Raw genomic sequence first — 24,970 nt, forward strand, 5'->3', positions numbered from 1 at the left:
GGGTCGTCGTCAAGGTGACTGTCCGCCTGAGCAGTGGAAGGCACATTCGCAGGCAAATCTCCCAGCCAAAATGCATGATTTATGGGAAACTCTACGAAAAGGGCAGGGCACAAAAACTGGGATAGGATTGTGTTTGAATAGTGTCTTCCAAGAGTTACAATATCCAAAGTTATTAGATATTATGTTCTTGTCGTTAGGAATGTGCCACTGTTAGGCAGATTCCAAGATATTTTCTTAGCGCCATTGCAGCTGTTTAATCTGAGCCCGCCCTTCCTTATACAGGGTATTGGGTGCAGTATTTCACTGACGTTTGTTGGGTTACAGGTGTCGGAAAGTGTTTCCTTTATTTTTACCCCCCCCCCCCTCTCTTTGACACAGCTACTGCCAAAACACTGCGCCAAAACCATCAGTCAGGCGGTGAACAAGAAGTCGAAAAAACAGACGGGGAAGAAAGGTGAACCGGAGCGCGAGAAGCCGGGGGTGGAGAGCATGAGGAAGAACCGGCTTCTGGTTACCAAGTAAGCACCGGCGTCTCTGCTTACAGTGCAGCAGTCGGGTCATGGAGGTTGGGGTAGAGGATCGAGTTTCGCCTGGTCGGGTTACGTCCAGAGCTGTCAAACATGGCCAGCGGTCATCCCAATTCACTGACCCGAAAGTGTAAAACAACGACCCACCCACCCCCCACCCAGCAAGTCCCCCACCTCTATCATGGGAGGGGTGCCGTAACAACAGAAGTGGTCCTGACCCTTTGCATTAAAATCAGGTTCCCATTTAGTCCGCGTGAAACTAGTTTCTAAACTCTGCTGGTGTCTGATGTGCTTCCCCAGCTTAGACAAGCTCCACACGGCACTGTCCGAGTTATGCTTCTCCATCAACTACGTGCCCAACATGGTGGTCTGGGAGCACACCTTCACTCCGAGGGAGTACTTGACGTCCCATCTGGAGATCCGCTTCACCAAGTAAGTCAACTTGCTTGAACCCTAATAAATTTATTTCAGACCTAAAATGGTACAAAGCAGGTATTAGGGCCATCATTTCCCTCAGTAAAAGACTATGGTCTCCCTATGAAACTGGACCTCACCCCACAGATCCTATTACTCTATTACTTTATATTTGTGGTATATTATGTATATTTTACTCCTTACAAGTTAATACTGTTCAACCTGACCTATGTGAATTGTTCCTCTTTCAGCTGTGCTTAGTGAAAGGCAATCTGAGAAGGAAAAAGCACTCTTAGTTCTAGGCTTGATTCTTCTGATTTATTGCGCCAGTAGACAGAGGTTGGACTCAACCAATTTTTCACTGCAGCCAAGAACCAAGCCTCTCCAACTAAGTAAACATGGGCTGAGAAACAACAGGGATTTTCCACTGCGGGACTCAAGGCCGTGACGTGGGTTTCTTGGCAAACTTCTCTCCTCCTGGGCACAAACCTAAAAAACGGCCCTATTCCATGTCAATAGGTGCCTATTATGGCCATGTTTTGGTCCGCCCCATCTTGTCTCCCTCCAAAGCTTTTAGCAGCCCTCAATTGAGCAGCCTGCATAACAAATATTATTCTTGATGTGTTCTTTATAAATGGCCTGAACAGTTGATTAGTGCGGTTTAATTTTTTTTGTCATCATACCATGATTTAAAAAAAATAAAAATAAAAACAGCACTATTTGTTCTATTGTTCCCATTGCTGCATCATCTAGCCAGCTGAAAAGCAGGGAAAGCATGAATACAGCCATTCCCTTGTCCCCGGTGTCCATGACTGACCGTTTTTTGACCTTTTGGATGTTGCCTCAGGTCCATTGTTGGGATGACTATGTACAACCAGGCCACCCAGGAGATTGCCAAGCCCTCTGAGCTCCTGACCAGCGTGCGGGCATACATGACTGTGCTCCAGTCCATCGAAAACTATGTCCAGATCGACATCACAAGGGTGTTCAACAACGTGCTCCTGCAGCAGACCCAGCACCTGGACAGCCATGGAGAGCCCACCATCACCAGCCTGTATACCAACTGGTGAGTGCCTGGCCAGTGGCATAAACATACAACTGCTCTGAATCAAGTTCTCATGAGAAGTTTTGGTGTTCAGTCTCCTGCATGGCTCAGTCATTGAAGCCTGTAGCCTAGGCATTTACAAAAGCCAGTGTTCTTTGGCTAATTCCTTCCACTGACACATCAGATGCACAAAGGCTGGTAAGTCTTTGCCAGGCGTATGTATGGTTCTCTGCCAATCAGCACCAGTTATCTACTTTCTCTACTACTAGTTCCCAATATGGTTTGTAGGGTGCAAAATTAGCATTGGACGAGTGCATGCGCTCCAGCTAAAGTGCTCCTTGCATGGGCACCACTGGCATGGTGGTGACTTACAAGCCACATCAGACATTTCTAAATTGTGATCAAAGCGAAAGGAAGCATTCTGGTTTTGGGCAGGGCAGTAGGTACACAATGATATGTCCCCATGGTGAGGAGTACCTCTTTTCTTCCACAGGTACCTGGAAACCTTACTGCGGCAGGTTAGCAATGGGCACATTGCTTACTTCCCGGCCATGAAGGCATTTGTCAACCTCCCCACTGAGAACGAGCTGACCTTTAATGCAGAGGAGTACTCCGATATCTCCGGTGAGAACACTGGACGTGATGATGATGTATTGGGCTTTCGCATGTTCCCTCAGGAATTTTAGAAAATGCATTACACTCACTCAGGAAGTACCACAACAGGACTGTGAAGAGGTGGACAAAGGGGTTGTGTACAGTGCTACTTTTAGTTGCTGGTCTGGTGTGTGCGCCTTGTCATCATTCTTATTTGTAAAGTTGATATAGAGCTTAAGATGTTTAAAAGGGAAATTAAAATGACCTCCTTTTACATCAAACAGAAAGCTACTTATGTTTGCTATATATTCATGACTCCCGTACTTGTGGGATTAAAGGGAAAAAAAATCTAGTTATTTCTTTCAAACCTGTCCAGGTTACCTCCAATATAGCCTGTGAGTGAAACTTGGGTTATTGTACTGGATGGAAAATTGTACACCGACCCTGTCAAACAACAACCTAAAGTGTGTGTTCTCCCCCGCAGAGATGAGGTCTCTCTCTGAGCTGTTGGGGCCCTATGGTATGAAGTTCCTCAGCGAGAGCCTCATGTGGCACATCTCCTCCCAAGTGGCTGAGCTCAAGGTGAGAGGTCACATGGTCAAGGGTTGTTAGGGCATGGGTCAGGTTAGGGAGAAACTTTCCTAACTCATTATTCTCTTTGTTGGCAGTCTGAAAGGCAGGCAGCTGCCAGCAGCACACTGTTATCCTGGGAAACGCATAAGAGTTGTTATGTTGCATGCTCCTTATTTAGTTAATAAGGCGTTTCCTAGAGTCAGTGCAAGGTACTCCCTACAAGATTGTTTTCCTACTCTGTAGTTTTATTGCATGTTTTGTGTTGGGGGTATCTGACAAAGCACAGCCATTGTATATTTCTAGGTGCACTCTGTTATTCCGGGCCGGTGTTTGGCTTTTGTTTATGAATTTGTTCAGGACATTACCTTAACATTGAGATGTGTTAAATAAATATGCATGTGTATTTTCCACGTTTGTATTTTGCCATTGGAAAATTATAATACAGCATTGAATTTAAAAGGCAACTTGTGCGTTTCACTTACGTATGAACAATGATTTCATATGGAAAAACTAAGCTGAAAAATGCCAACAGAAAAAAAGATTTGTATTTTACATTGCATTCTTGATTATAATTGTTGTTTTAATCACACTCTTTGGCAAGAGTGGATTATTCTCTGACATGCAAATCTTTCATTCCCCATCTGAAAGCATTTTGGATTAGAAAACAAGCTCAATGATGATATATTCTTAGCATTTCAGTTTTTCCAAAAATTATTTGTTATGAATGAAAGGGAGATGCAAGCAGCGTGCCCAGATCAAAATAATAAATACATGAATAAAATAACAATATCCTGTATTATATCTGATTGTATAAAGCCCATCTGTTCATCACCCCAACCCCCCTCTCTATGTATACACTGCAGTCCATAAATATTTGGACAGAGGTATAATTTATCTTCTTCTGTCTGTACTCCAGCACACTGGATTTGAAATGAAATTATGAATAAGAGATTGAAGTGTAGTCTTGCCACCTTTTAATTTGAAGGTATTTACGTCCGTATAAGGTGATCCGTATAGGAATTGCATCCCTTGTTATACATAGCCTACTTTTTCTCAATGGCTTCCTTAACTGTCATTGCCGCAACTCTGGTCCTCATGTTGACACACGTCTATAACACACTCGATACTGAAAGCTTTATTATACCTGCACTAAGGAAGTGATTAAATACACTGGACTAATCTCAAACATACTTTAAAAATTACTTTGGGTCCCCTAAAATGGGGAAACTACGTATATAAAGGGATGTAATTCCGACGCAGATCACCCAATTTGGATGATAGCCTGAAATGAATAGCCTGAAATGAAAGGTGGCAGTCTACACCTATTCATAGTTTAATTTCAAATCCAATGTGCTAGGGCTACACTGTATACACATACACACCTTCTATATAAAGACGGTGTGTGCTCTTGAAATGGGGGAAAGCTGGCCCTGCAGCAGTACCACGTAAGGCATCTCCAACCATTCCTTTATTTCCTACATAGAAACTGGTGATGGAAAACGTGGAGGTTCTGACCCAGATGAGGACCAGCTTTGACAAACCTGACCAGATGGCAGCGCTGTTCAAGAAACTCTCGTGTGGGTGTACCTTTAGATCCAGAAGGGCCAAAATATAACAAGTTTACCTGGAACTTACATTACATTACATTATTGACACGCTCTTATCCAGAGCGACGTACAGTTGATTAGACTAAGCAGGAGACAATCCTCCAATGCAGGGTTAAGGGCCTTGCTCAAGGACCCAACGGCTGTGTGGATCTTATTGTGGCTACACCAGGATTAGAACCACCGACCTTGGGTGTCCCAGTCATTTACTCTAACCACTATGCTACAGGCCGCCCCACTTACCTAGAGCGGTGCACTGCTACTGCAACAGGGTTTTTTTGGGGTTTTTTTTGGGGCCTTATCCATGTTTCCATTATTACTGCTGTTATTACTACTTCTGCTGTGTGCTTAGATTGTAGATTGTTGCCCTGTCATGGATCGTATAAAGTTTAATATTTTCAATCGAAGACAAAGACAGACCTGTGTACACATAAAAAATAGAACTCCTTTCAATATGCAAGTAAAACATACATTTAATTGTATTCGGTAGGAGTTATGCTTTGTGGTCACTATTGATGACATTGTCGGCTCACTTCTTATTTCTGGGGGTTTTATAGCGGTTGACAGTGTGCTGAAACGGATGACCATCATTGGAGTCATTCTCTCATTCCGATCACTGGCCCAGGAGGCACTTCGAGATGTAAGTCTTGTATTTTGACTCATCCTTTTTCCTAGGAAGCAATGAAAATAAGCAATGAAAAATGATTGGTCTGGAACAACTATGTGTCTTGTGATTCGTATGTAGTTCTGCACTCAAAACTGTTGATTATACTGGCAGCTTTGGCAATTGGGCAAAGCATAAAATAATTATCCAACAACTACTCTGATGCATATATTTCCTATATTTTAAGGTCCTGTCCTGTCACATTCCATTCCTTGTGAGCTCTGTGGAGGATTTTAAGGACCACATTCCCAGAGAAACAGACATGAAGGTAGATGACTTCGGGAGTTCATGGAAACATAGCTAACTTATCAACTTATAAGTAACTTATCAGTCACTTTTCCCCCCTCTTGCTTGTTCCAGGTGGCGATGAACGTGTACGAACTGTCCTCAGCTGCAGGGTTGCCCTGCGAGATCGACCCCGCCCTGGTGGTTGCCCTGTCCACACAGAAGTCTGGTGAGGGCAAGGGGCCAGCTTTTGAGCTATTAGTTTCGCCAATTAATAAAAGTTGCTCCTTACTGATACCTATATTTTCTCTCCTAAATAGGATAAAAATCCTATTTCCCGATTGGTCTCCATTCATGGTTGACAACAAATTAAAATGTTTTTCCGCATATACAGATGTTCAATCTATGCTAAATATTTTTTATAATAGTTTTTCATGATTTCATCATTTTTTCTGAAGTGCAATTTGTCCCCTTAACACACAAATACATAGATGTTCTCATTCCCAAAAAATGCAATGACGTAAAAAATCTTTGCGTCCTTGTTCGGCGACTGCCCAAGCATTTATCATTGGCTCATCCCCCGTGGCACGTAATTGACCCAGCGTTTTCTTCATTGACCAAGGACACAAATGAACATGAGCAGTGATGGAACCTGCTGCCCTGTGTGGTCTCTCCATTGGTTTCTGTTGGTGGCGCTGTCTCTATGTATTATGTACTCTCAGGCTGAAGGTGACACCCACATGCACACAATGAAAAAACCCATTCCCATCAAATCTGCGTAAATCCCGACAATCTCTTTCAATGATCTTAAACATTATGGAGCAGTTTGTCCTCCAAAAGGGCAGATACCAAATTTTTTCCACAACCAGTTCTGCCAAATGGTTTACTGGAAACCAAGACTTTTGAGCACTGCACCTTGTTGTACTTAATAAATAGGAGATGATTGGTCACAGCACAGAAATCTTAAGTGCTCTCACATGTTAGACATTCGGTCTACTGTAACCTACCGACGTTCCCATCTGACACAGCTAAGAGATGATGACATGCAATTGAATACACATTGAGCATAATTGCACAATAAGGGTGGCTGGTGTGCTCTCAGACAGGCTGTCTCCACTGCCCGTCCTGCGGTCCCCTATGTGGACAGAGCCCCGGGGTGATGCTGATCAGTGTGGAAGGTTTTCACTTATCTGGTTCTTCACCATCATGTGCACTCATTAATTATTGTTACCCGTCACTGAGTGGTTTGAAACCTTGTAAAATGTGTCACCCCTGGGTTTTGAGCCCCAGTTCCAGAATAGGAGAGGAAATGCAGAATGCCGAACCCTCTTAAGTTTCTCACATGCCTCTGCCTTTGGGATTTCAGTTCTCTCTCTCTGTTGTGAACAGGGATATTTGTTACATGCCCCCACTGTTTTAGCATAAACCTTTAATGGGTCCTCAATTCATATTTTATCAAAATTGTACCTGTTGTTAGGCCTTTGTGTGTTGTTTCCAAATGGTGTTCTGTGATTGTGAATTTCAGTTAAATGCTGCATGTAACTGCAATTTATTTTGGCTCTTTGTGGTCGTTGTCTAAGTTTGAGAATGGAGGTTCCTCTAGTGGTAAATGACGAATCCTAAACTTGTGTGAATGCCTTCTCTTTCCTTGTTAATAGAGAACATCAGTCCCGAGGAGGAGTATAAGATTGCCTGTCTGCTGATGGTGTTTGTGGCTGTTTCCATGCCAACCTTGGCGAGCAACACTATGTCACAGTACAGCCCTGCGATCGAAGGTGACAATCCATTTGAACGGTTGAATTTCCAAATAAATGACAAATATCAGCCTACAGGCTGTTTTTCTGCAAATTATTATTATTGTTTTAAATGTTCAGAATATTCTGGGACATGAAACTGTTTTGGTGGAGTGTAGTGGACATTCTGACCCCCATATCTTCTTTAAGGGCACTGCAACAACATTCATTGTCTGGCAAAAGCTGTAAACCAGATAGCAGCTGCCCTGTTTACCATTCACAAGGGAAGCATTGAAGATCGGCTGAAAGAATTCCTGGCTGTAAGTATGAAGTCATATGATTTCCTATAAACTTTACACTTGTACCATACGTTTGTGCCCATATTTTTATTTTTATTTTGCCCTGATTTTATTTTGTTCTGCAATGTTTCATGTGCATTGTGCTTTTCATGTACGCATTTACTGCATTACAGTAAACATATGATGATTTATGTATTTATGTGTATGCATTCCAGGATTGTTTAATATACATTACATTACATTACATTACATTACTGTGGCTGTAAATAATTTGTTGTATCTAAGATATATTTTCCTGGAAGACCTTGAGCTTTTCTGCATCACTGAATGCATATGGACCCCATTTAATCTTTTTCCCAGAATAATTATTTTCTTTTGGAAAGTAAAACAAGTTTATAAGGGCTACCTTCAAACTTCAAGCTCCAAATGTATTGCCACTGGAATCAAAAGATGCTTCACTAGTTTTTGTTTGGCTTTAACATCATGTACACACTTGCACATGATTCATTGTTGATTCATTAGGTAGTGGCAGTATATTCTGGATTATTTTCTTGACTGAGCATGACACTTAAAAAAATGTGACACTTTCACACGCTGTTCTCGCTTGCATACATATCCATTGAGTGTTGCTTCAGTTTTGCAGGTAGAATCAATATCCATACAGTAGACTTTAAAAAAATGATTCTTAAGTAATCATATATATCAGAAGATTCCTACTACTTCTCTCTGAACATATTTATCTAACATATCATCTGTTTCAGCTTGCTTCATCCAGCTTACTGAAGATTGGCCAAGAGACTGATAAAACAACAACACGTAACAGGGAATCGGTTTACTTGCTCCTTGACATGGTGAGTCAGTTTGTACTGAGAGCTGGAGGCGAGGTGTGTCCCGTCATTTCTTTCAGAAAACTTTATTTATCCCCTGCACATGTTGTTCAACAAATTTGGATAATGGCCCCTCCTCCTTGATTAAATGAGATCTAGGGATGAGACTGGCAACCTTGAGTTTTCCTGAGGAACACTGTTTTACAGCAATAATTGCAGATCTGTTCTTTTGAGTGTCAAAGTGGTTGTGGTCACACATTCCAAGCTGAAGCCTTCAGTGTCAGTGAAGATTACATCATAATTCACAAATCAAATTTTAATTTAAAAAAGTATAAGACAAAAGGTCTTGACAAGCAGTAAAATAGCAGGGTAAAACATGATCTGATAAAAGTCCTTATGAAGTTTGGAATGTGCATCTTAAGAAATGTGGGAGAAGATGCTCTCAATTTCTTCAGCATTCATTAGGTTATACAGTGAGCACCATAAATCATTGAACAGTGACACTTTTTTTGTCATTTTGGTTCTGTACTCTAGCACTTTGAGTTTGAAAGGATACAATGACAATGAGGTTGAAGTGCAGATTTCAGGGTATGTACTTAGCCCTGCCCCCCCCACGCCCCCCACCATTTTCAGGCATCAAACAATATTGGACAGTTTAACATAATGTAGAATAAAGTAATCATTTTTAGCATTTGGTATATATCCTTTGCATGCAATGACTCCTTGAAACATAGACATCACCAGACACTGGGTATCTTCCCTGGTGATGCTGTGCCAGGCCTGTGCTGCAGCCTGCTTGTTTCTGGGACTTTCCGCCTTCGGTCTCTTCTTCAGAATTTAAAAATCAGTTGGATTCAGAGCCAGTGATTTTTCAAGGAATTTCCACTTTCAGCCAGCAAAAACCCCTTTGTTGCTCTTGCAGTATGTTTCGGGTCATTGTATTGTTGCATGATTAAGTGCCGTCCATTAAGTTTTGAAGCATTTGGTTTTATCTGAGCAGATAAAATATTGTATCCTTTAAACCCAAAGTTCTTGAGTACAGAACCAAAATAACAACAAAGAAAAAATGTGTCACTGTCCATTTAATTATGGTGCTCAATGGGCCTAATTTATTAATATTTTCATAACTCCATGTGGAAATTTTGTGATCAGAAACGAACAAATCCGCCGGATTTATCAAACAAGATTAGACAATTCTATATGATATGAATAATTATAATATTCACATGCACTTTCTTTTCCACACACAATACAATCAGCTGAGGAGTCCGTTTGGATCCCACAAAAAAAAAAAAGATATCTGAAAACTTATATAAATCCCACATTATTTGTGTACATGCATATCCAAAGGATTTACGGTCAATTTCGTTCGGCTCATGTTTGATAAATGAGGCCCACTGTATGTATATTGTTTACAAAAATTTATATCTAGCAAGTCAAGATAGCTTTAGCTTATTTGTGCATTAAGTCCCTTAACTCAGTAAAACCTATTCTATAATCACCATGTCAAGATTTTCTGATTGATGGTGGGAATATAGCTTTCAGTGACTGACACGTGTTGTTGAAGCCTAGATGGAGCAAAGAGTAACTTCATGTGGTGATTTATTTATCATGGAATACTGAACTATTGATCCATAATTGTATTGCTTTATTGCATAATAAAGACAATCTTTGAAATATTACATAACATTTGGACAGTCTCAGAAATAATAGTTAACTAGGCACTCCTGCTTCTTAATTTGATGTCAGTCAACTTCATGGAGGTGTATACTAAAGCTGCCTTGGCTTGTTCAAATTAAGCTAGTCATGTACTAGCTATTTAAACTACTTGAGAATCAGATTTCATCAGTTGCATGCCCCCTGGATGCACATTCTTCTTAGAACCACAAAAATATGAAATTGATATACAATATTGAATACAACATAAACATCACAACACGCCTGTGGTTTTCTCATATTTTTGTGCCAGATTGTGCAAGAATCCCCATTCCTCACCATGGACCTGCTGGAATCTTGCTTCCCCTATGTCCTGCTGAGAAATGCCTACCATGCCGTCTACAAGCAGAGCGTCACTTCTTCTTCATAAATGTTGCTCGCCTGGGGCCAAGGTGCATAGTCAAGGACAAGGGTCTTCGCAACACAGACCATAGGTTTGTTTTACGTTGCAGTCTTAAAACAACCGAAATTATTTTTTTCTGGGATCATTTTATTTTTTTTGTTATTTCTTTTTTTCCATTTGCATTACTGACCAGTTGTTTCCTATAACAGTTATAGTAACATATAAGCTTGGTTGATGAGAATTACACTACTAAATTTAATTTTTGAAAAAGCATCTGTGTTTCAATACTTTAAAAAAACAACATGAAAAAAATCAAAAACACTGGGGGGTGGGGTGAATTTTAAACATCTACAATCATGCAGAGTATTTTGCTTGTTTATTGACAAATGTTTCAATGATACTCTGTGATTCTTTTTAGAATGTTGTTCTAGATTTCATCTGTGATTTATGTGCATTATTTTGTGGACTTGCATCTTTTTTTTTTTTTTACACTTACGTTTTCTGAAATATTTGCCTAATTATTACTACAGCATCTAATTTTGTTTGGAACTGAGATGAATTGTTGGTAACTGCATAAAATTATAGACAGCGGCTGGTGTTTGTACAAAGCATAGTATAATTTTTTTAACTAACTATCATGATGCCGTGTTGGCATTAACATGCCCATTGTACCTGTCTGTATGGTATAATAAACATTCTTACATATTTATTGAATGTTTATAAATTGTTCTCCCTTGACCACTTTTTGTATGTTTTCAATTTTTGGAAATTCCAGTGTAACTTCCATAACATAAATAAACATTAGTTATATCCAAGGTCTGTTTCTTATTTGTGCAAAACTGATCAGACAAATGTGATGTCATTTCAGCCTTTTACTTTACCCACACAAGTCTGTATTTTAGCCAAAATGTAAGTCATAATGCATATTATGTGAATTTTCCGGACATCTACTCAAATTGGGTTTCTGATTCAATGTAATGCCATGTAATGTAATGATTCATTTTATTTGCATGAGAGATGTACACCAACTGTGGGGAGGGGTTTGCTTGTATCAATATTTGTCATGTTTATGCAGCACAATCTAAGAGTGGTTAGTAGTTTACGTTTCGAGATGCATCAAAATGTTAATCTATTTCAGAATGATTTAGATCTTAATGTGAATTGGACTCATGTTACTTTTAGATTTGTGCTTTTTTATTGAGGATGGAGCAATTATTGAACAATGAATAACTCTGTCCCAGTATGGTTGCAAAAAGTGAAAAAAAAAAAAAACTTTTTGTGTCAGTCAGTTGTGTAAAAAAAAAAAAAAAAAAATAGCAGTACAACATCAGTAACCTGATGAACCACTTTTATTAGTAGTAGCGATATTTCTGCATGGCAAATACTTTACTTGTAGATTTAGTAGTGTAATAGAAAAACAACAGAACCAACTGCCATGACATGCACGCTGCTTGTTCTGAGTAATTGACTTATTCATTGAAAGACGCGTGTTCAAAATAATAGCAGTGTGGAGTTTAATTAGATCATTCATTATTTCTGTGAAAAAACAGGTGTCATTAATTGTCCTTTATTAACAAAGGGAAGTACTTTACTTGTAGATTTAGTAGTGTAATAGAAAAACAACAGAACCAACTGCCATGACATGCACGCTGCTTGTTCTGAGTAATTGACTTATTCATTGAAAGACGCGTGTTCAAAATAATAGCAGTGTGGAGTTTAATTAGATCATTCATTATTTCTGTGAAAAAACAGGTGTCATTAATTGTCCTTTATTAACAAAGGGAAGCAAATGTTTCACACATTGTTATAAAATATATTTCCTTCTGAATTGCTAAGTAAAATGGGCCGTTCCAAACATTGTTCGGAGGAACAACGTCATTTGATTAAAGTTGATTGGAGAGGGGAAAACGTATAAAGAAGTGCTGCAAATTATAGGATGCTCAAATGCTTTAAAATGGCAACAAAAACCCAAAACATGCGGAAGAAAACAAGCTACTACTGTTAAAACGGATCGAAGAATAGTCAGAATGGCAAAGATTCAGCCATTCATCAGCTCCAGAAAGATCAAAGATCTAATAATTACCTGTAAGTGCTGTTACAGTCAGAAGACATTTGATCAAAGCTAAGCTATCAGCAAGAAGCCCCTGTAAAGCACCAATGGCATGTGCAGAATTGGTTAAAATTTGCCAAGGAATACATCGATTGGCCGAAAGAGAAATGGTGTAACATTCTGTGGACTGATGAGAGTAAAATTGTTATTTTCGGCCCTAGTGGTCGTCAACAGTGCATCCGATGACCCCCGTACTGAATTCAAGCCACAGTACACTGTTAAGACAGTGAAGCATGGTGGGGCGTATACCAGGGATCATGGATCAGTTTGACTACATCAAAATACTTGAAGAGTACTTGTTGCTGTATGCCGAAGAGGAAATGCCCCTGAAATGGGTGTTTCAACAAGACAATGACCCCAAACAAACAAGTAAGTGAGCAACATCTTGGTTCCAGACAAAAAGGATTGAGGTAATGGAGTGGTCAGCTCAATCCCCTGACCTCAGCCCCATTGAAAATGTGTGGGGTGACATTAAAAATGCAGTTTCTGAAGCAAAATTCACAGGAACTGTGGAATGTAGTTTGTTCATCCTGGGCTGAAATACCTGTTTCTAGGTACCAGAAGTTGGTTGACTCGATGCAACGCAGATGTACAGCAGTTATCAAAAACAATGGTTATGCAACTAAATATGAGTTCAGTAATTTACAGTGAAGTTAAATCTTGAAAAATGTATTCAGTTTATGCAGTAAGTGTTAGAGTTTGAAGAGAAAAATGTCGACACTGCCATTTTTTTTTTAACTGATTTTCTTTGCTTCCTGTAAAAGAATGACGCAGCCTTGATCAAATTTGTTAATGCTTTGATTTGGAATTGAATCTGTAATGTTTCCACTACATTTGAAATATGGAACTGAAAGCTATTAAAAAATATTTGCACTTTATTCACTTTTTTTAATGCACTGCTATTTATTTGAACACAACTGTATATTCATTACACATAAAGTGAAAGCCTTTTTTTGTTTTAATCTTGATGATTATGGCCTACAGCTCATGAAAATAAAAAATCCAGTATCAATCAAAAAAGGATGTCAACCTTCTGAAAAGTATGTTCATTTATGCACTCAATACTTGGTTGGGCAATCATGGGGAAGATGCTGACTCATTGACACCCTCCACAAGGAGTGTAAGCCACAGAAGGTCATTGCTGAAAGGGCTGGCTGTTCGCAGAGTGCTGTATCAAAGCATATTCATGGTTCATTTAAGTTGACTGGAGCGAAAAGTGTGGTAGGAAATTGTGCACAAGCAACAGGGATGACCGCAGCCTTGAGAGGATTGTCAAGCAAAGTTGATTCAAGAACTTGGGGGAGCTTCACAAGGAGTGGACTGAGGCTGGAGTCAGTGCATCAAGAGCCACCATGCACAAACGTGTCCAGGAAATGGGCTACAAGTGTCGAATTCCTAGTATCAAGCCACTCCTGAACCAAAGACAACGTCATAAGCATCTTATCTGGACTAAGGAGAAAAATAACTGGACCGTTGCTCAGTGGTCCAAAGTCCTCTTTTCAGATTAAAGTAAATTTTGCATTCAATTTGGTCCCAGAGTCTGGAGGAAGAGTGGAGAGGCACAGAATGCAAGTTGCTTTAAGTCCACAGCCAGTGATGATTTTGGGTGCCATGTCATCTGCTGGTGTTGGTCCACTGTGTTTTATCAAGTCCAGAGTCAACAACAGCTGTCTACCAGGAGATTTTAGAGCACTTCATGCTTCTGTCTGCTGACAAGCCTTATGGAGATGCTGATTTTCTTTTTTAGCAGGACTTGGCACCTGCCCACAGTGCCAAAACTACCAGTAACTGGTTTGCTGACCATGGTATTACTATGCTCGATTGGCCAGCCAACTCACCTGACCTAAACCCCATAGAGAATCTATTGGCCTACAGCTCTTCAAGAGGAAGATGAGAGACACCAGACCCAACAATACAGACAGCTTAAGGCCGCTATCAAAGCAACCTCAGCAGTGCCACAGGCTAATTGCCTCCATGCCACGCCACATTGATGCCGTAATTCTTGCAAAAGGAGCCCCGACCAAGTATTCAAGTGCATAAATGGACATACTTTTCAGAAGGTCATTATTTCAGTATTATAAATCTTTTTTCATTTTTACTATTATTGGTCTTATGTAATATTTTATTTTCAGATACTGGATTTTTGATTTTCACGAGTTGTAAGCTGTAATCATCAAGATTAAAACAAACAAAAAAAAGGCTTGGAATATTTCACTGTATGTGTAATGAATCTAGAATATATTGAAGTTTCTTGAAACTTTTTGAATGAAATTACGGAAAAAAAGACTTTTCTAATTTTTTGAGATGCACCTGTATAACCTGAAGCAGAAGTAGCCTACACATTCCCAGAAACGTCTCAATTTTGTCAAAATTATTTTGATTTGTCTAATGACGGTAGGCTAAATACGATCGCCTTTGCTTGCGCACAGGAGGTGCCTATTACATTATTAGCACATGTCTGTTACAGTAGAATACATTCTGTGATTGGTTGAATGTAACGATTACATTTGTGTCGTTGGGTTGTTAATATATTCGACCAGTAGCTTACATTCACATATTTGAAAACGACAAGAAAAAAGTTTTTTCAATGAAAAGAAAAAGCCTCAATCGGACGACCCCTTGGGTTCGCGACCCACGTTTGGCAATCCCTGCTCTCGCACGGCTCTAGCACTCAAAGCACAAATCCATTCCCACTAAAGAAGCACTTGGTGGGGTTACATTTGGAATCTAACATTCAAGTTATTGGCAAACCTTATTGGCCATTAATTAATGGTCAGTTTTTGCTTTGTTTATGGCGTGTATGAGGAGGGTCGGGCTTGGTAGTGACTTTGCTTAACAAAAAAAATCTCTTCCTGAAGAGTTAAGTCATTGAGTGTAGGAATCGCAGAACCCGAGAGAGTGAGCTCGCATCAGACTGCACCAAAACGCTATGGACTTGAGGACACGGGAATGAGAAATCAATGCAACAGAACTCCTGAATTGTTCAGTTTTTCATCCATTGATTTTAGTTTTTTTAGTTTTTAGTTTTTTTAGTTTCAAACGGAAGGGCAACATTGAGCCTCAAGCAAGCATGTGTTCCGCTTAAGTAGCCTAATTAGTTCATTTAAGTTATTTTGCGGAAGTGTAGGCCTATATAAGTTTTTATTTGTTGTAACTGTTTTAATTATTTAATATATGCTTTGATCAATTCCAGCTTCAAACGAAAAGAAATCGGGTATCATATTTCTCAGTATGTTTTCATACGAAATGATCATAACTTTCCTTGCTGTTGCCTGCCTCATTGACATACCCCGCTCAACAGCAGCGGCTTGTGAGCCTGTCCGGATCCCGATGTGCAGATCGATGCCGTGGAACATGACGAAGATGCCAAACCATCTTCATCACAGCACACAAGCGAACGCAGTCCTGGCCATTGAGCAGTTCGAGGGGCTGCTGGGCACCCAGTGCAGCGAGGACCTGTTGTTCTTCCTGTGTGCGATGTATGCGCCTATCTGTACTATAGACTTCCAGCATGATCCGATCAAGCCCTGCAAGTCCGTTTGCGAAAGAGCCAAGTGTGGCTGTGAACCCGTTATGAAGAAATACAACCACACATGGCCGGAAAGCCTTGCCTGCGACGAGCTGCCAGTCTATGACAGAGGTGTTTGTATCTCACCGGAGGCTATAGTCAAAGCTGAAGGACCGGGTAAATATTGTAGCCATTTCTAATCACACAACTGCTAGTAGCCTAAATACTTACATAGTTGAACGCATTTGTTTGTGGTGAAAATGTCATTAGTTGCATGTAGTTACACCGTGATCCCTGAAATGTATAGATATTCAACAAATGTTCGTTTGTTTTTATTATCTTTTTACAAGATAATCCATATTTTCAAGACCTCTCAAAATGTCCACCAGGTAAGGAGACCGTATTAAGTATCCAATTAATATGTCTACCTTTTTCGCTTGCCAATTGTGGCGTTACTGCAACAAATACAAATGCGGTTCATGGTGCGATGTGTGTTAAATATGTAACTAAAGTTTTATGCATGTTTTGTCTGAAGAATAGTAGGTCTTTAATAGCTCTGTGCCTTTACCACATGATTTGTGTAGCAGTTTGTCAAAGAATTGATCGCTGTTTGCATTATATTTAGAGTCATCCCCAGATTTTCCTATGGATTCTCACAATGTCAACTGCAAGGGCTTCAACAGTGGTATTCTTGTATTTACCTATACAATGTTGATGATTGCATGAACATATTTTATACGCACTTTAATTCATACAAAGTTATATTATTTCTTGAAGTGCGTATTTAATCTCCATGCATTTTCTTGTAGTAGTAGTAGTAGTAGTAGTAATAATAATAATAATAATAATAATACATTTGCTTCTTTATTCATGTGTGTTCCCTAGAGCAATGCAAATGCAAGACAGTCAGACTTGGTCAGAAGACATATTTAAAGAATAATTACAATTATGGTAAGTTTTCTGTGCTGTTTTATTGTTTATTAGCTGAATACAATTGTAACATAACATAACGTTTGATATGTTTGATAAGTACAGTGCACTTTGCAAATATGAACTATGACTATGAAAGTAAATATTGCCAATTATAGTAAATCATTGCATAGTTGCAGCTACTGTACCTGCCTCTTTATGAAACATCTACTTTATAATAACAGGAGACACAGAACATTTTTGACAAGTGTTATTAAACATTAAACATGTGTGTTTGACAAGAATTAGCCAGAATTCTTTTGCCATAGGTTGCAGAGGTTGATGGATTATAGTAATAATAGTAATTCTGTATCATACATTGTTAATCAAATCACAATTGGTTGTATTGTTTACTCTTTACAGTAATTCGAGCTAAAGTTAAAGAAATAAGAATCCGGAATCATGATTTGAGTGCGATCGTGGAAGTCAAGGACGTCCTCAAATCATCACTGGTCAACATTCCTCGTGAAACAGTAACACTTTACTACAATTCAGGCTGCCTGTGCCCTCCCCTCACAGCCAACGAGGAGTACATCATCATGGGCTATGAGAACGAGGAACGCTCCAGGTACTGCTCAGCGGTCTGTGTGATCTGAGTGCTCTGAGGGGTTGCCATCATAATTGAATTTTGCTAATATGCTTTTCATGCTGTATATTTGTATTATTTTGTTCCAGGTTACTGCTTATAGACGGGTCCGTTGCACAGAAGTGGAAGGACCGGGTTGGAAAGAAGTTTAAGGTACTGATTATGCTACAGAACAACACCGATGTCTCCCATAATCTGGCTCATAATGGAATACAAATATATATATATATATATATATATATATATATATATATATATATATATATATATATATATTTCTAATTACAGAAGTAACTGTATCAGGGAATACACCCAATGACACATTTGGCCATAGCTTCTCTCTAGATGGGAGGGTCTTCTGGTTGATTGGCCACCTGAAGCTTGCTTGTGATAGCTGCACCAGTTACATTGAATATTGCAGCAATGAGATGTCCCTGCAACTATGATTGAGGGAAAATATATAGGTATAGGGGTAGCCTGTAGCCTAGTGGCTAAGATACATGACTGGTACCCAGAAGGTTCAAGCCCCAGTGTAGCCACGGTCCTTAACCCACATTGCTCCGGGGGAGATTGTCCCCTGCTTCGACTAATCAAATAAGTAAGTCACTTTGGATAAAAGTGTCAGCTAAATATATATAAATATATAAATATATATATAAATATATATCCATCCATCCATCCATTATCTGAACCCGCTTATCCTGATCAGGGTCGCAGGGGGGCTGGAGCCTATCCCAGCATACATTGGGCAAAAGGCAGGAATACACCCTGGACAGGTCGCCAGTCCATCGCAGGGCACACGCACCATTCACTCACACACTCACACCTACGGGCAATTTAGACTCTCCAATCAGCCTGACCTGCATGTCTTTGGACTGTGGGAGGAAACCGGAGTACCCGGAGGAAACCCACGCAGACACGGGGAGAACATGCGAACTCCGCACAGAGAGGCCCCGGCCGACGGGGATTTGAATCCAGGACCTCCTTGCTGTGAGGCGATAAATATATATATAACATATTATTATTATTATTATTATTATTATTATTAGGTAATGGCATACACAGTCATTACAACTGTTATCAGGCATGCAGTGTAGTTTGTGGCAGTGGATTTAATCTACTGTACGTAGATTAAATACACTCACCAAGCACTTTATTAGGAACATTTTTACTTTATTACACCTACTTATTCATGTGATTATCTAATCAGCCAATTGTGTGCAGCAGTGCAATGCATACAATCATGTAGATACGGGACAGGAGCTTCAGTTAATTTTCACATCGACAATCAGAATGTGAAAAAAATTTGATCTTTGACTGTGGAATGATTGTTGGTGGCAGACAGGGTGGTTTGAGTATCTCAGAAACTGCTGATCTTGTGGAATTTTCATGCACACTAGTCTTTAATGTTTGCAAAGCATCGTGTAAAATAAATAAATAAATAAAATCCAGTGAGCAGCTGTTCTGCTGACAGAAACGCCTTGTTAATGAGAGACATCAGAGGAGAATGGCCAGACTGGACAAAACTGACAGGAAGGTGACAATAACACAAATAACCACACATTACAACAGTGGTATGCAGAAGAGCATGTCTGAACACACAATGCATCATAACTCTTAAGTGGATAAGCTACAGCAGTAGAAGTCTAAAAATGAAGTCTAATAAATTGCTCACTGAGTGTATATTTATACTTCATCAGTTATGTACTGTGAATGTTTTATGTTACTGTGACTAAGTCTATTCAAAACACATCACATACAGCATATCTATGTATATATATATTAAAAATAACAAAAAGCTCTAATGACATGTCATGTAATATTACGAGTCTCATTTTAATTTTGGGGATGCAAGATATAGCATACAGTATATTTAAGGACTATCCGTTATTATTAGTTCAATCAGGGGTTTCTTAAACTGGTGTACATCCCATTAAATTATTAAATTCCAACACAGCAGTAATCAATATACAATGACATACATTTTGTTACTCAAACATTGCACAGAGGAAAACTTAAACTTTCATTCTGGGTTAACACAAAAAAGTTATGTTTACAATGAAAACAGTAGCAAAAATCTCTTTAAGCAATCTGTGTGTGTGTTTGTGTGCGTGTGCATGTGGAGACTTCCCCACTCCACTGCAGACTTTACTTCAAAGCTGAGAGACATTTCTTGGATGAACTGACACCCTGTTGAGATTAAGGACATTTTTACCCCGTAATAATGTGGAGGGCGGCCCTCCTGTCATTAGTCCAAAGTTTTATGGAACACAACACTATCTTCCCACAGTCAGGGGAATATGTCCATGGGTTAAGAAAACAGCACCCCCATGCTCCAAAGCACATAGACTGAGATTTTATGTCCTTTCAAACTTTTAAGGTCATCCTCGCCTTGAGTAATACAGCCTTTTGTCAGTTCTTTAAACTTGGTGCAGGGAGCAGATGGGCTACATTTGACAGCTGAAGAGAAACAGGCACACGGTCTAGAAAAATCTGAGTCAGTTTTGCAGCGTGTTTGTGAGCTGAAAATCCTGAGGGAAGTAATCGCTGTAGCTGCATGCTTGCCAATGATGCCAGATGCTTTTGACTTCCTCAACCCTTTTTCAGCGAGCACTGTTTACCAACTCCCCCATGGTTATGTTTTTTAAAAAAGAATATATTGCTGCATATTCATGCTGTCCAGCAAACTGATTTTGATTGTTTATGACTTAGTGGAAACACCAAAAGAAAAATCATTTTCAGTTCAGTTTTAGTTCAAGCTGTGCAGCATTTTTTTTTATATGATGATTTATTATTGCAAGCAGAGGGCTCGACGAGCTTGAACTAAATGTTGTACCTCCCTCTTTAGCGCTGTAATCCTAAAGTCTCTGGATCAATGTGGTTTCATGTATAAATGTGTTGGGAGGATTGTGCTGTGTGTCAGTGCTGTGTGATTGTGTCATTTCAGCGGTGGGACCAAGCCCTCCGCAATCAAAGCAGAGGAAGCGCAGGGAGAGGAAACCCAAAGAGAAGCCGTCACTGAACTGAAAACTGCGTCCGCGGGAAGCAGAGCTAACAAAACGTGGAGCCAAGAGAAACAAGTGAAAAAATTGCACTATTACACGTTCTTTTGTATTGTGACATTAACTGCAGTTTAGTTGAATGTAGATTATATATTGTTATTTTTTGGTTTTAAGTTTTGGCTTGCTTTTCATTAGTTCACTTGCACAAAATGAGCGCTTGTATTCATCGCACTGTAGGAAGTGTCGGACAAGCCTGTGGCTTTGGGCTCATAGAGGGAGTGAGGGTTTTGTGTGAGTGAATGCTACACAAAAGGTCTGAAGAGGAGGGCCGGATGTTTATTTAGCGGCCATACACTGGCAAAGGTGGATGTGTCCATGAAACAATAACATTTTATTCAGCTTTATGCTTATAATGTAAAGACTTGAAATTTAAGCAAGCTGTTCTGGTTGCAGCTCAAATGTATATGCCCCGAAGACGACTATCTTAACTTCAAAGGACAAGTTCTGAAGATCGGAGGGAGGAAAGAAAAAATATGTTTTTGGCCAGAGTTACAGAGAACAAGTCAGAATGTCTGAGGCTTGGCTTAAATGGTATCAAGGACTAAACAAAATTATATTCTTACTGAAAATGTTGACTTTATAAGAGATTTACACAATTGCCATTTTAATGCATATTATCTGTTTTAAACATGGCATTGTTTTGCTCATGCTGTATGTACATTCAATTGAATGCAATAGATGTGACGTCTTATTTGTCTGGCAACTGGCTTTGGGTCAAAGGGTTTTTTCCTGCTGAACTTTCCATTCCTTTTTTTAAATTGATGTATTGGTTCATAGCACTTATAATGCTTGTATAAAACAACTGATGTGAGCCATCAGTCAGTTCAGTATGTAAACCTGTTAGACTTCATTTCCTTTTAAATGGCTTGTGTCATTACTGAGGCATGCTGCCTGCACTTCTGTCTCGAAAAGAGTAGTTTACAACATCAGGGGATAAGACAAAAAGTGACAAATGTACATCAGTTAAGTTATTTGGTGCTCATTCCAGCATTCCAAATTTGGTACAGTATTCACATGGTCAATTAAAAGAGCTTCACTGAAAAGTTTTTAATGCATATGTGGTTCTTTAAAATGAAAGTTATGTTCCATTAGTAACCATAGTTACCATACTGTATGTCTATGTAACTAAATATACTCTTTTTATTAGCTGCAGGTTCACAGTACTTTACAGTGATAGAAGATGCATATATTTAAAAGATACAATAGGGGACTAATACAAGCAAGGACACAATAAATATTTTTTAGACAAGAAAGTGTAAAAATTAGGTCAAGAATATAAGGATACGTATATAAAACACTTCAATGCAATTCAAGATGTGCTTAAAAATTACTTGGAAAAAGGAGATGAACAGTGCAGCCCTAATATGCTCAGGTAGTACCGTTCTGTAGTTTGAGCCTGGATCTAAAAGAAAATCTCCTTTTACATTTGGGACACTTGATAGGCCTGAGCTGTCTACTGGGTAAACATGGGCTCGGCAACTGTGGTGTATTTAGGGTCTGGTTAATGTCTTTTATCGCTAAAATAATCTCAAAATGAGCTCTGGAAACTGCTCGGAGCCAATGAAGAAATGCCAAGATTGAGATAATATGGACTCTGACTCAAGGGTCTTAAAAGTCTAGCAGCAGCGATTTGAGCCACGGCTGCGGTTGGTTGCCTGGGGCATCTACAATGATACATAGCAATTAGTGTGCTTGTCCCTGCTTTCTTTTATATCACCCCTGGTATTCTGAAGCCAGAAAATGTCCTTTGTATTGGTCTCATCCAGATAAGTAACTACCTATTGACTGATCTTTAAATGGTCTGGTTTAAACCATTTCCTGCTCTAGTACTCTGGATGGATGGTGTTATGCTGAGAGTTACCCCTTTCAGATGTAAGATTACAAATATGTGACTAGAAAGTTCTTAACTGAACATCCTTTTATAAGAATCGCTGCTGGTAACTCGAAGCAATACATTTCTAGAACACTGATTTAAAACATATTCCAAAAAAACTACTCTTCAAAGCGTTAATTTGATGTTTCTTTCTTTGTACTTTTATTGTTTTTCTCAATCAATTTGCTCCAGGGGGGATTGTCTCCTGCAAGTCTAATCAACTGCAGGTTGCTTTGGATAAAAGCATCAGCAAGATAATTGTAATTATTTAGCAAAACTTATTTTGCAAGTACATTTTATTGTTTTCAGACAACTATTTCCAGAAACAGTAGTGGCCTGCAACTTGTCTTTCGGCCATGCAACACAGCAAAGCTCCTCTTAGATTCCTTTCATGACACCCTCATCCCACAAGAAGACAGATGTGAAGGACCCAAAAGTGACCAAGTCTGTGGTGGTTTGAGAGTGTCCAGCACTCACCACTCATTGTGGTGTTCCTTCCAACTTACTCCCCATTCCTGAACTTAACTAAGGAATTTTCCTATAGCTGGAGATGGGAGGTCTTTGACCATATGAGAATGCAGCACTGCTCCTGCTCATGACAAGAGCATTGATAACTAACACAATTATTGAAAAGACATGAAATATATTTTGTGATTTTCTTTGTAATAGTGATTCCATGTGTAAATAACTATACAACTGCAAATTGACAAGTTTGTATAATAACATGTACTCAAGATGTGATGACTACACCTGCTTTTCATAAAATAAAACTTATAGAATTGCAATCACCATTTTTTGTAGAACCAGTCAATAACATTTAGAAAAAAAAGTATTAGGGAACATTTTGTATTGTGCATTGCTATTTTTTTATTATTATTCAATTTTATATTCCTGTACAGATAGAGGTGAATATACTAAATATAGTTTCGTTTATAAGTATTTGGACAATTGTAAAAGTTCTGTTCTTTTGGCTCTACTCCAGCATATTGCTATGGAACTAGGTAGGTATGAACACATTTATGGTTATAGAGGCTTGTCTAAATTATATTAGAGGAGGTTCTGGAAAGTTTTTTAAATCCGTTAATGATACCAATTTATATGTCAAAATTTGCTCAATGTGTTGAAAATGATTACTGTAGCAAGTAAAAAAGATCTTAGATCTATGGATCCTTTTGAAAGAGGTAGTTCTATGTAGTAATATTTTCACAGATCTTCACCACTATTTGCATGGGATATAGGATCGTGTGATCCCTTTGAGCATGGTTGATATTTTATCTCATCTTAAAACCTGCTTTTACACTGGTGTGAGACAAATATTAGCTATTATTCACCCACAAAGCAGTTGCTCATTTAGTAAATGACCTTATTCAAATTCTTAATACCATGAGTTCACATTATCAGTGGTATGATTGTATTTCCTAATTTGCTTCCAAGTAGATTTTAATGTTGTCCATGAAATAACCACACATCTCTTTGCTTTCTAGTTATTTGTGTAAATTATTAAGGGAGCACAGGATGCATCTTGATGCTTACTCATTTGGACTGGCTCGCCATTGCACAACTTAAGCATTGCCCTGACTCTAAACTAAAGCAATTTAACTCTGAAATGGATCCAAGGCACAGCCCTTAGGTTTTTACTTAGCTACTGACATTTTTTACCATGTGGGAATCATCAAATACTCAAAACAGCAAAGTCTGGTTTTATTACTCTGCTTAGTCAGCATCTGGCAAAGCACTATGCATTGGAAGGAGGGGATAGTATATCTTGCGTTCTCTAATATGTGTGTGTGTGTGTGTGTGTGTGTGTGATGACTTTGTAATAAGTGATTATTCTATGTCTGTGTGATGACTTTATTTGTCAAAGAATAATAAACAATCATTTAACAACTACTGTATAAGGGCCCTATTTTGGACTCGATGCAACATGGTAATTCCAAGCGCAAGTGTCATTGCTAGTTTCAGAGAGATGCAATGACCCTTTTTCTCTCCTGCTCTTTGGCTAATAAAATGGCAAATCACCATGTGCCTATTTGATGCAGCTTAATGCGTTTGCATTTTGATCAACTAAAACCTGGTCTTAAATCATGTCATAGTTCAATTGCTATTAATGGCGTAATATTAGGCTAGTAATGCACCTATAGGCTACTGTGCAACTGTACACCCTCCTTTCTGTTACACATGCAGGGACTCAAGTAAACATGCAAAAAAAATATCAAGACTACAATGTGAAAGATTATTATGTGTATTTTGATTGAAAATATTTAAAATTCAACATGTCTCAATGGATGGTGACAATGG

General features: G+C 39.0%; 2 protein-coding genes across 8 annotated transcripts in view; both read left to right on the forward strand.

The window, feature by feature from the left end:
• LOC133123932 (nck-associated protein 1) overlaps positions 1–11,379 on the forward strand; it is a 48,649-nt gene extending 37,270 nt beyond the window's left edge. For all 4 annotated transcript variants that reach the window (XM_061234659.1, XM_061234660.1, XM_061234661.1 and 1 more), the window contains 13 exons: positions 379–518; positions 828–959; positions 1,789–2,007; positions 2,480–2,610; positions 3,065–3,162; positions 4,637–4,730; positions 5,315–5,397; positions 5,609–5,689; positions 5,782–5,875; positions 7,305–7,421; positions 7,590–7,699; positions 8,440–8,529; positions 10,475–11,379. In XM_061234659.1, the coding sequence (XP_061090643.1) occupies positions 379–518; positions 828–959; positions 1,789–2,007; positions 2,480–2,610; positions 3,065–3,162; positions 4,637–4,730; positions 5,315–5,397; positions 5,609–5,689; positions 5,782–5,875; positions 7,305–7,421; positions 7,590–7,699; positions 8,440–8,529; positions 10,475–10,591 (1,506 nt within the window). In that variant the 3' untranslated portion in view covers positions 10,592–11,379. The remainder of the gene's footprint in view (positions 1–378; positions 519–827; positions 960–1,788; positions 2,008–2,479; positions 2,611–3,064; positions 3,163–4,636; positions 4,731–5,314; positions 5,398–5,608; positions 5,690–5,781; positions 5,876–7,304; positions 7,422–7,589; positions 7,700–8,439; positions 8,530–10,474) is intronic.
• A 3,944-nt stretch (positions 11,380–15,323) lies between these two features.
• On the forward strand, positions 15,324–23,457 carry frzb (frizzled related protein). Of its 4 annotated transcripts, XR_009708404.1 has the most exons (8): positions 15,333–16,359; positions 16,533–16,571; positions 16,808–16,867; positions 17,068–17,133; positions 17,515–17,719; positions 17,827–17,890; positions 20,685–20,817; positions 21,193–23,457. XR_009708404.1 is itself a non-coding variant. In XM_061237094.1 (7 exons), exons 1-7 carry the CDS (start codon positions 15,906–15,908, stop codon positions 20,757–20,759), a joined length of 807 nt encoding a protein of 268 aa, XP_061093078.1. In that variant the 5' UTR covers positions 15,324–15,905; the 3' UTR covers positions 20,760–23,457. The 4 variants fall into 4 exon arrangements, 3 of the variants coding, with proteins under 3 accessions (XP_061093078.1, XP_061093076.1, XP_061093075.1); XM_061237094.1 differs by having other exon boundaries at positions 15,324–16,359; positions 17,671–17,719; positions 20,685–23,457; XM_061237091.1 differs by having other exon boundaries at positions 15,334–16,359; positions 20,685–23,457.
• Positions 23,458–24,970: the final 1,513 nt, after the last annotated feature.

The sequence above is a fragment of the Conger conger genome, chromosome 3 (genome assembly GCF_963514075.1).
Source record: "Conger conger chromosome 3, fConCon1.1, whole genome shotgun sequence".
Lineage (NCBI taxonomy): Eukaryota > Metazoa > Chordata > Actinopteri > Anguilliformes > Congridae > Conger > Conger conger.

What these genes read in the sequence shown, in the direction of transcription:
- frzb (XM_061237091.1), top strand. Translation starts at nt 15,906, where the DNA reads ATGTTTTCATACGAAATGATCATAACTTTCCTTGCTGTTGCCTGCCTC. An exon ending in AGTCAAAGCTGAAGGACCGG is followed by an intron (nt 16,360 to 16,532) that starts GTAAATATTGTA and finishes TCTTTTTACAAG; the next exon opens with ATAATCCATATTTTCAAGAC. An exon ending in AAAGAATAATTACAATTATG is followed by an intron (nt 17,134 to 17,514) that starts GTAAGTTTTCTG and finishes TACTCTTTACAG; the next exon opens with TAATTCGAGCTAAAGTTAAA.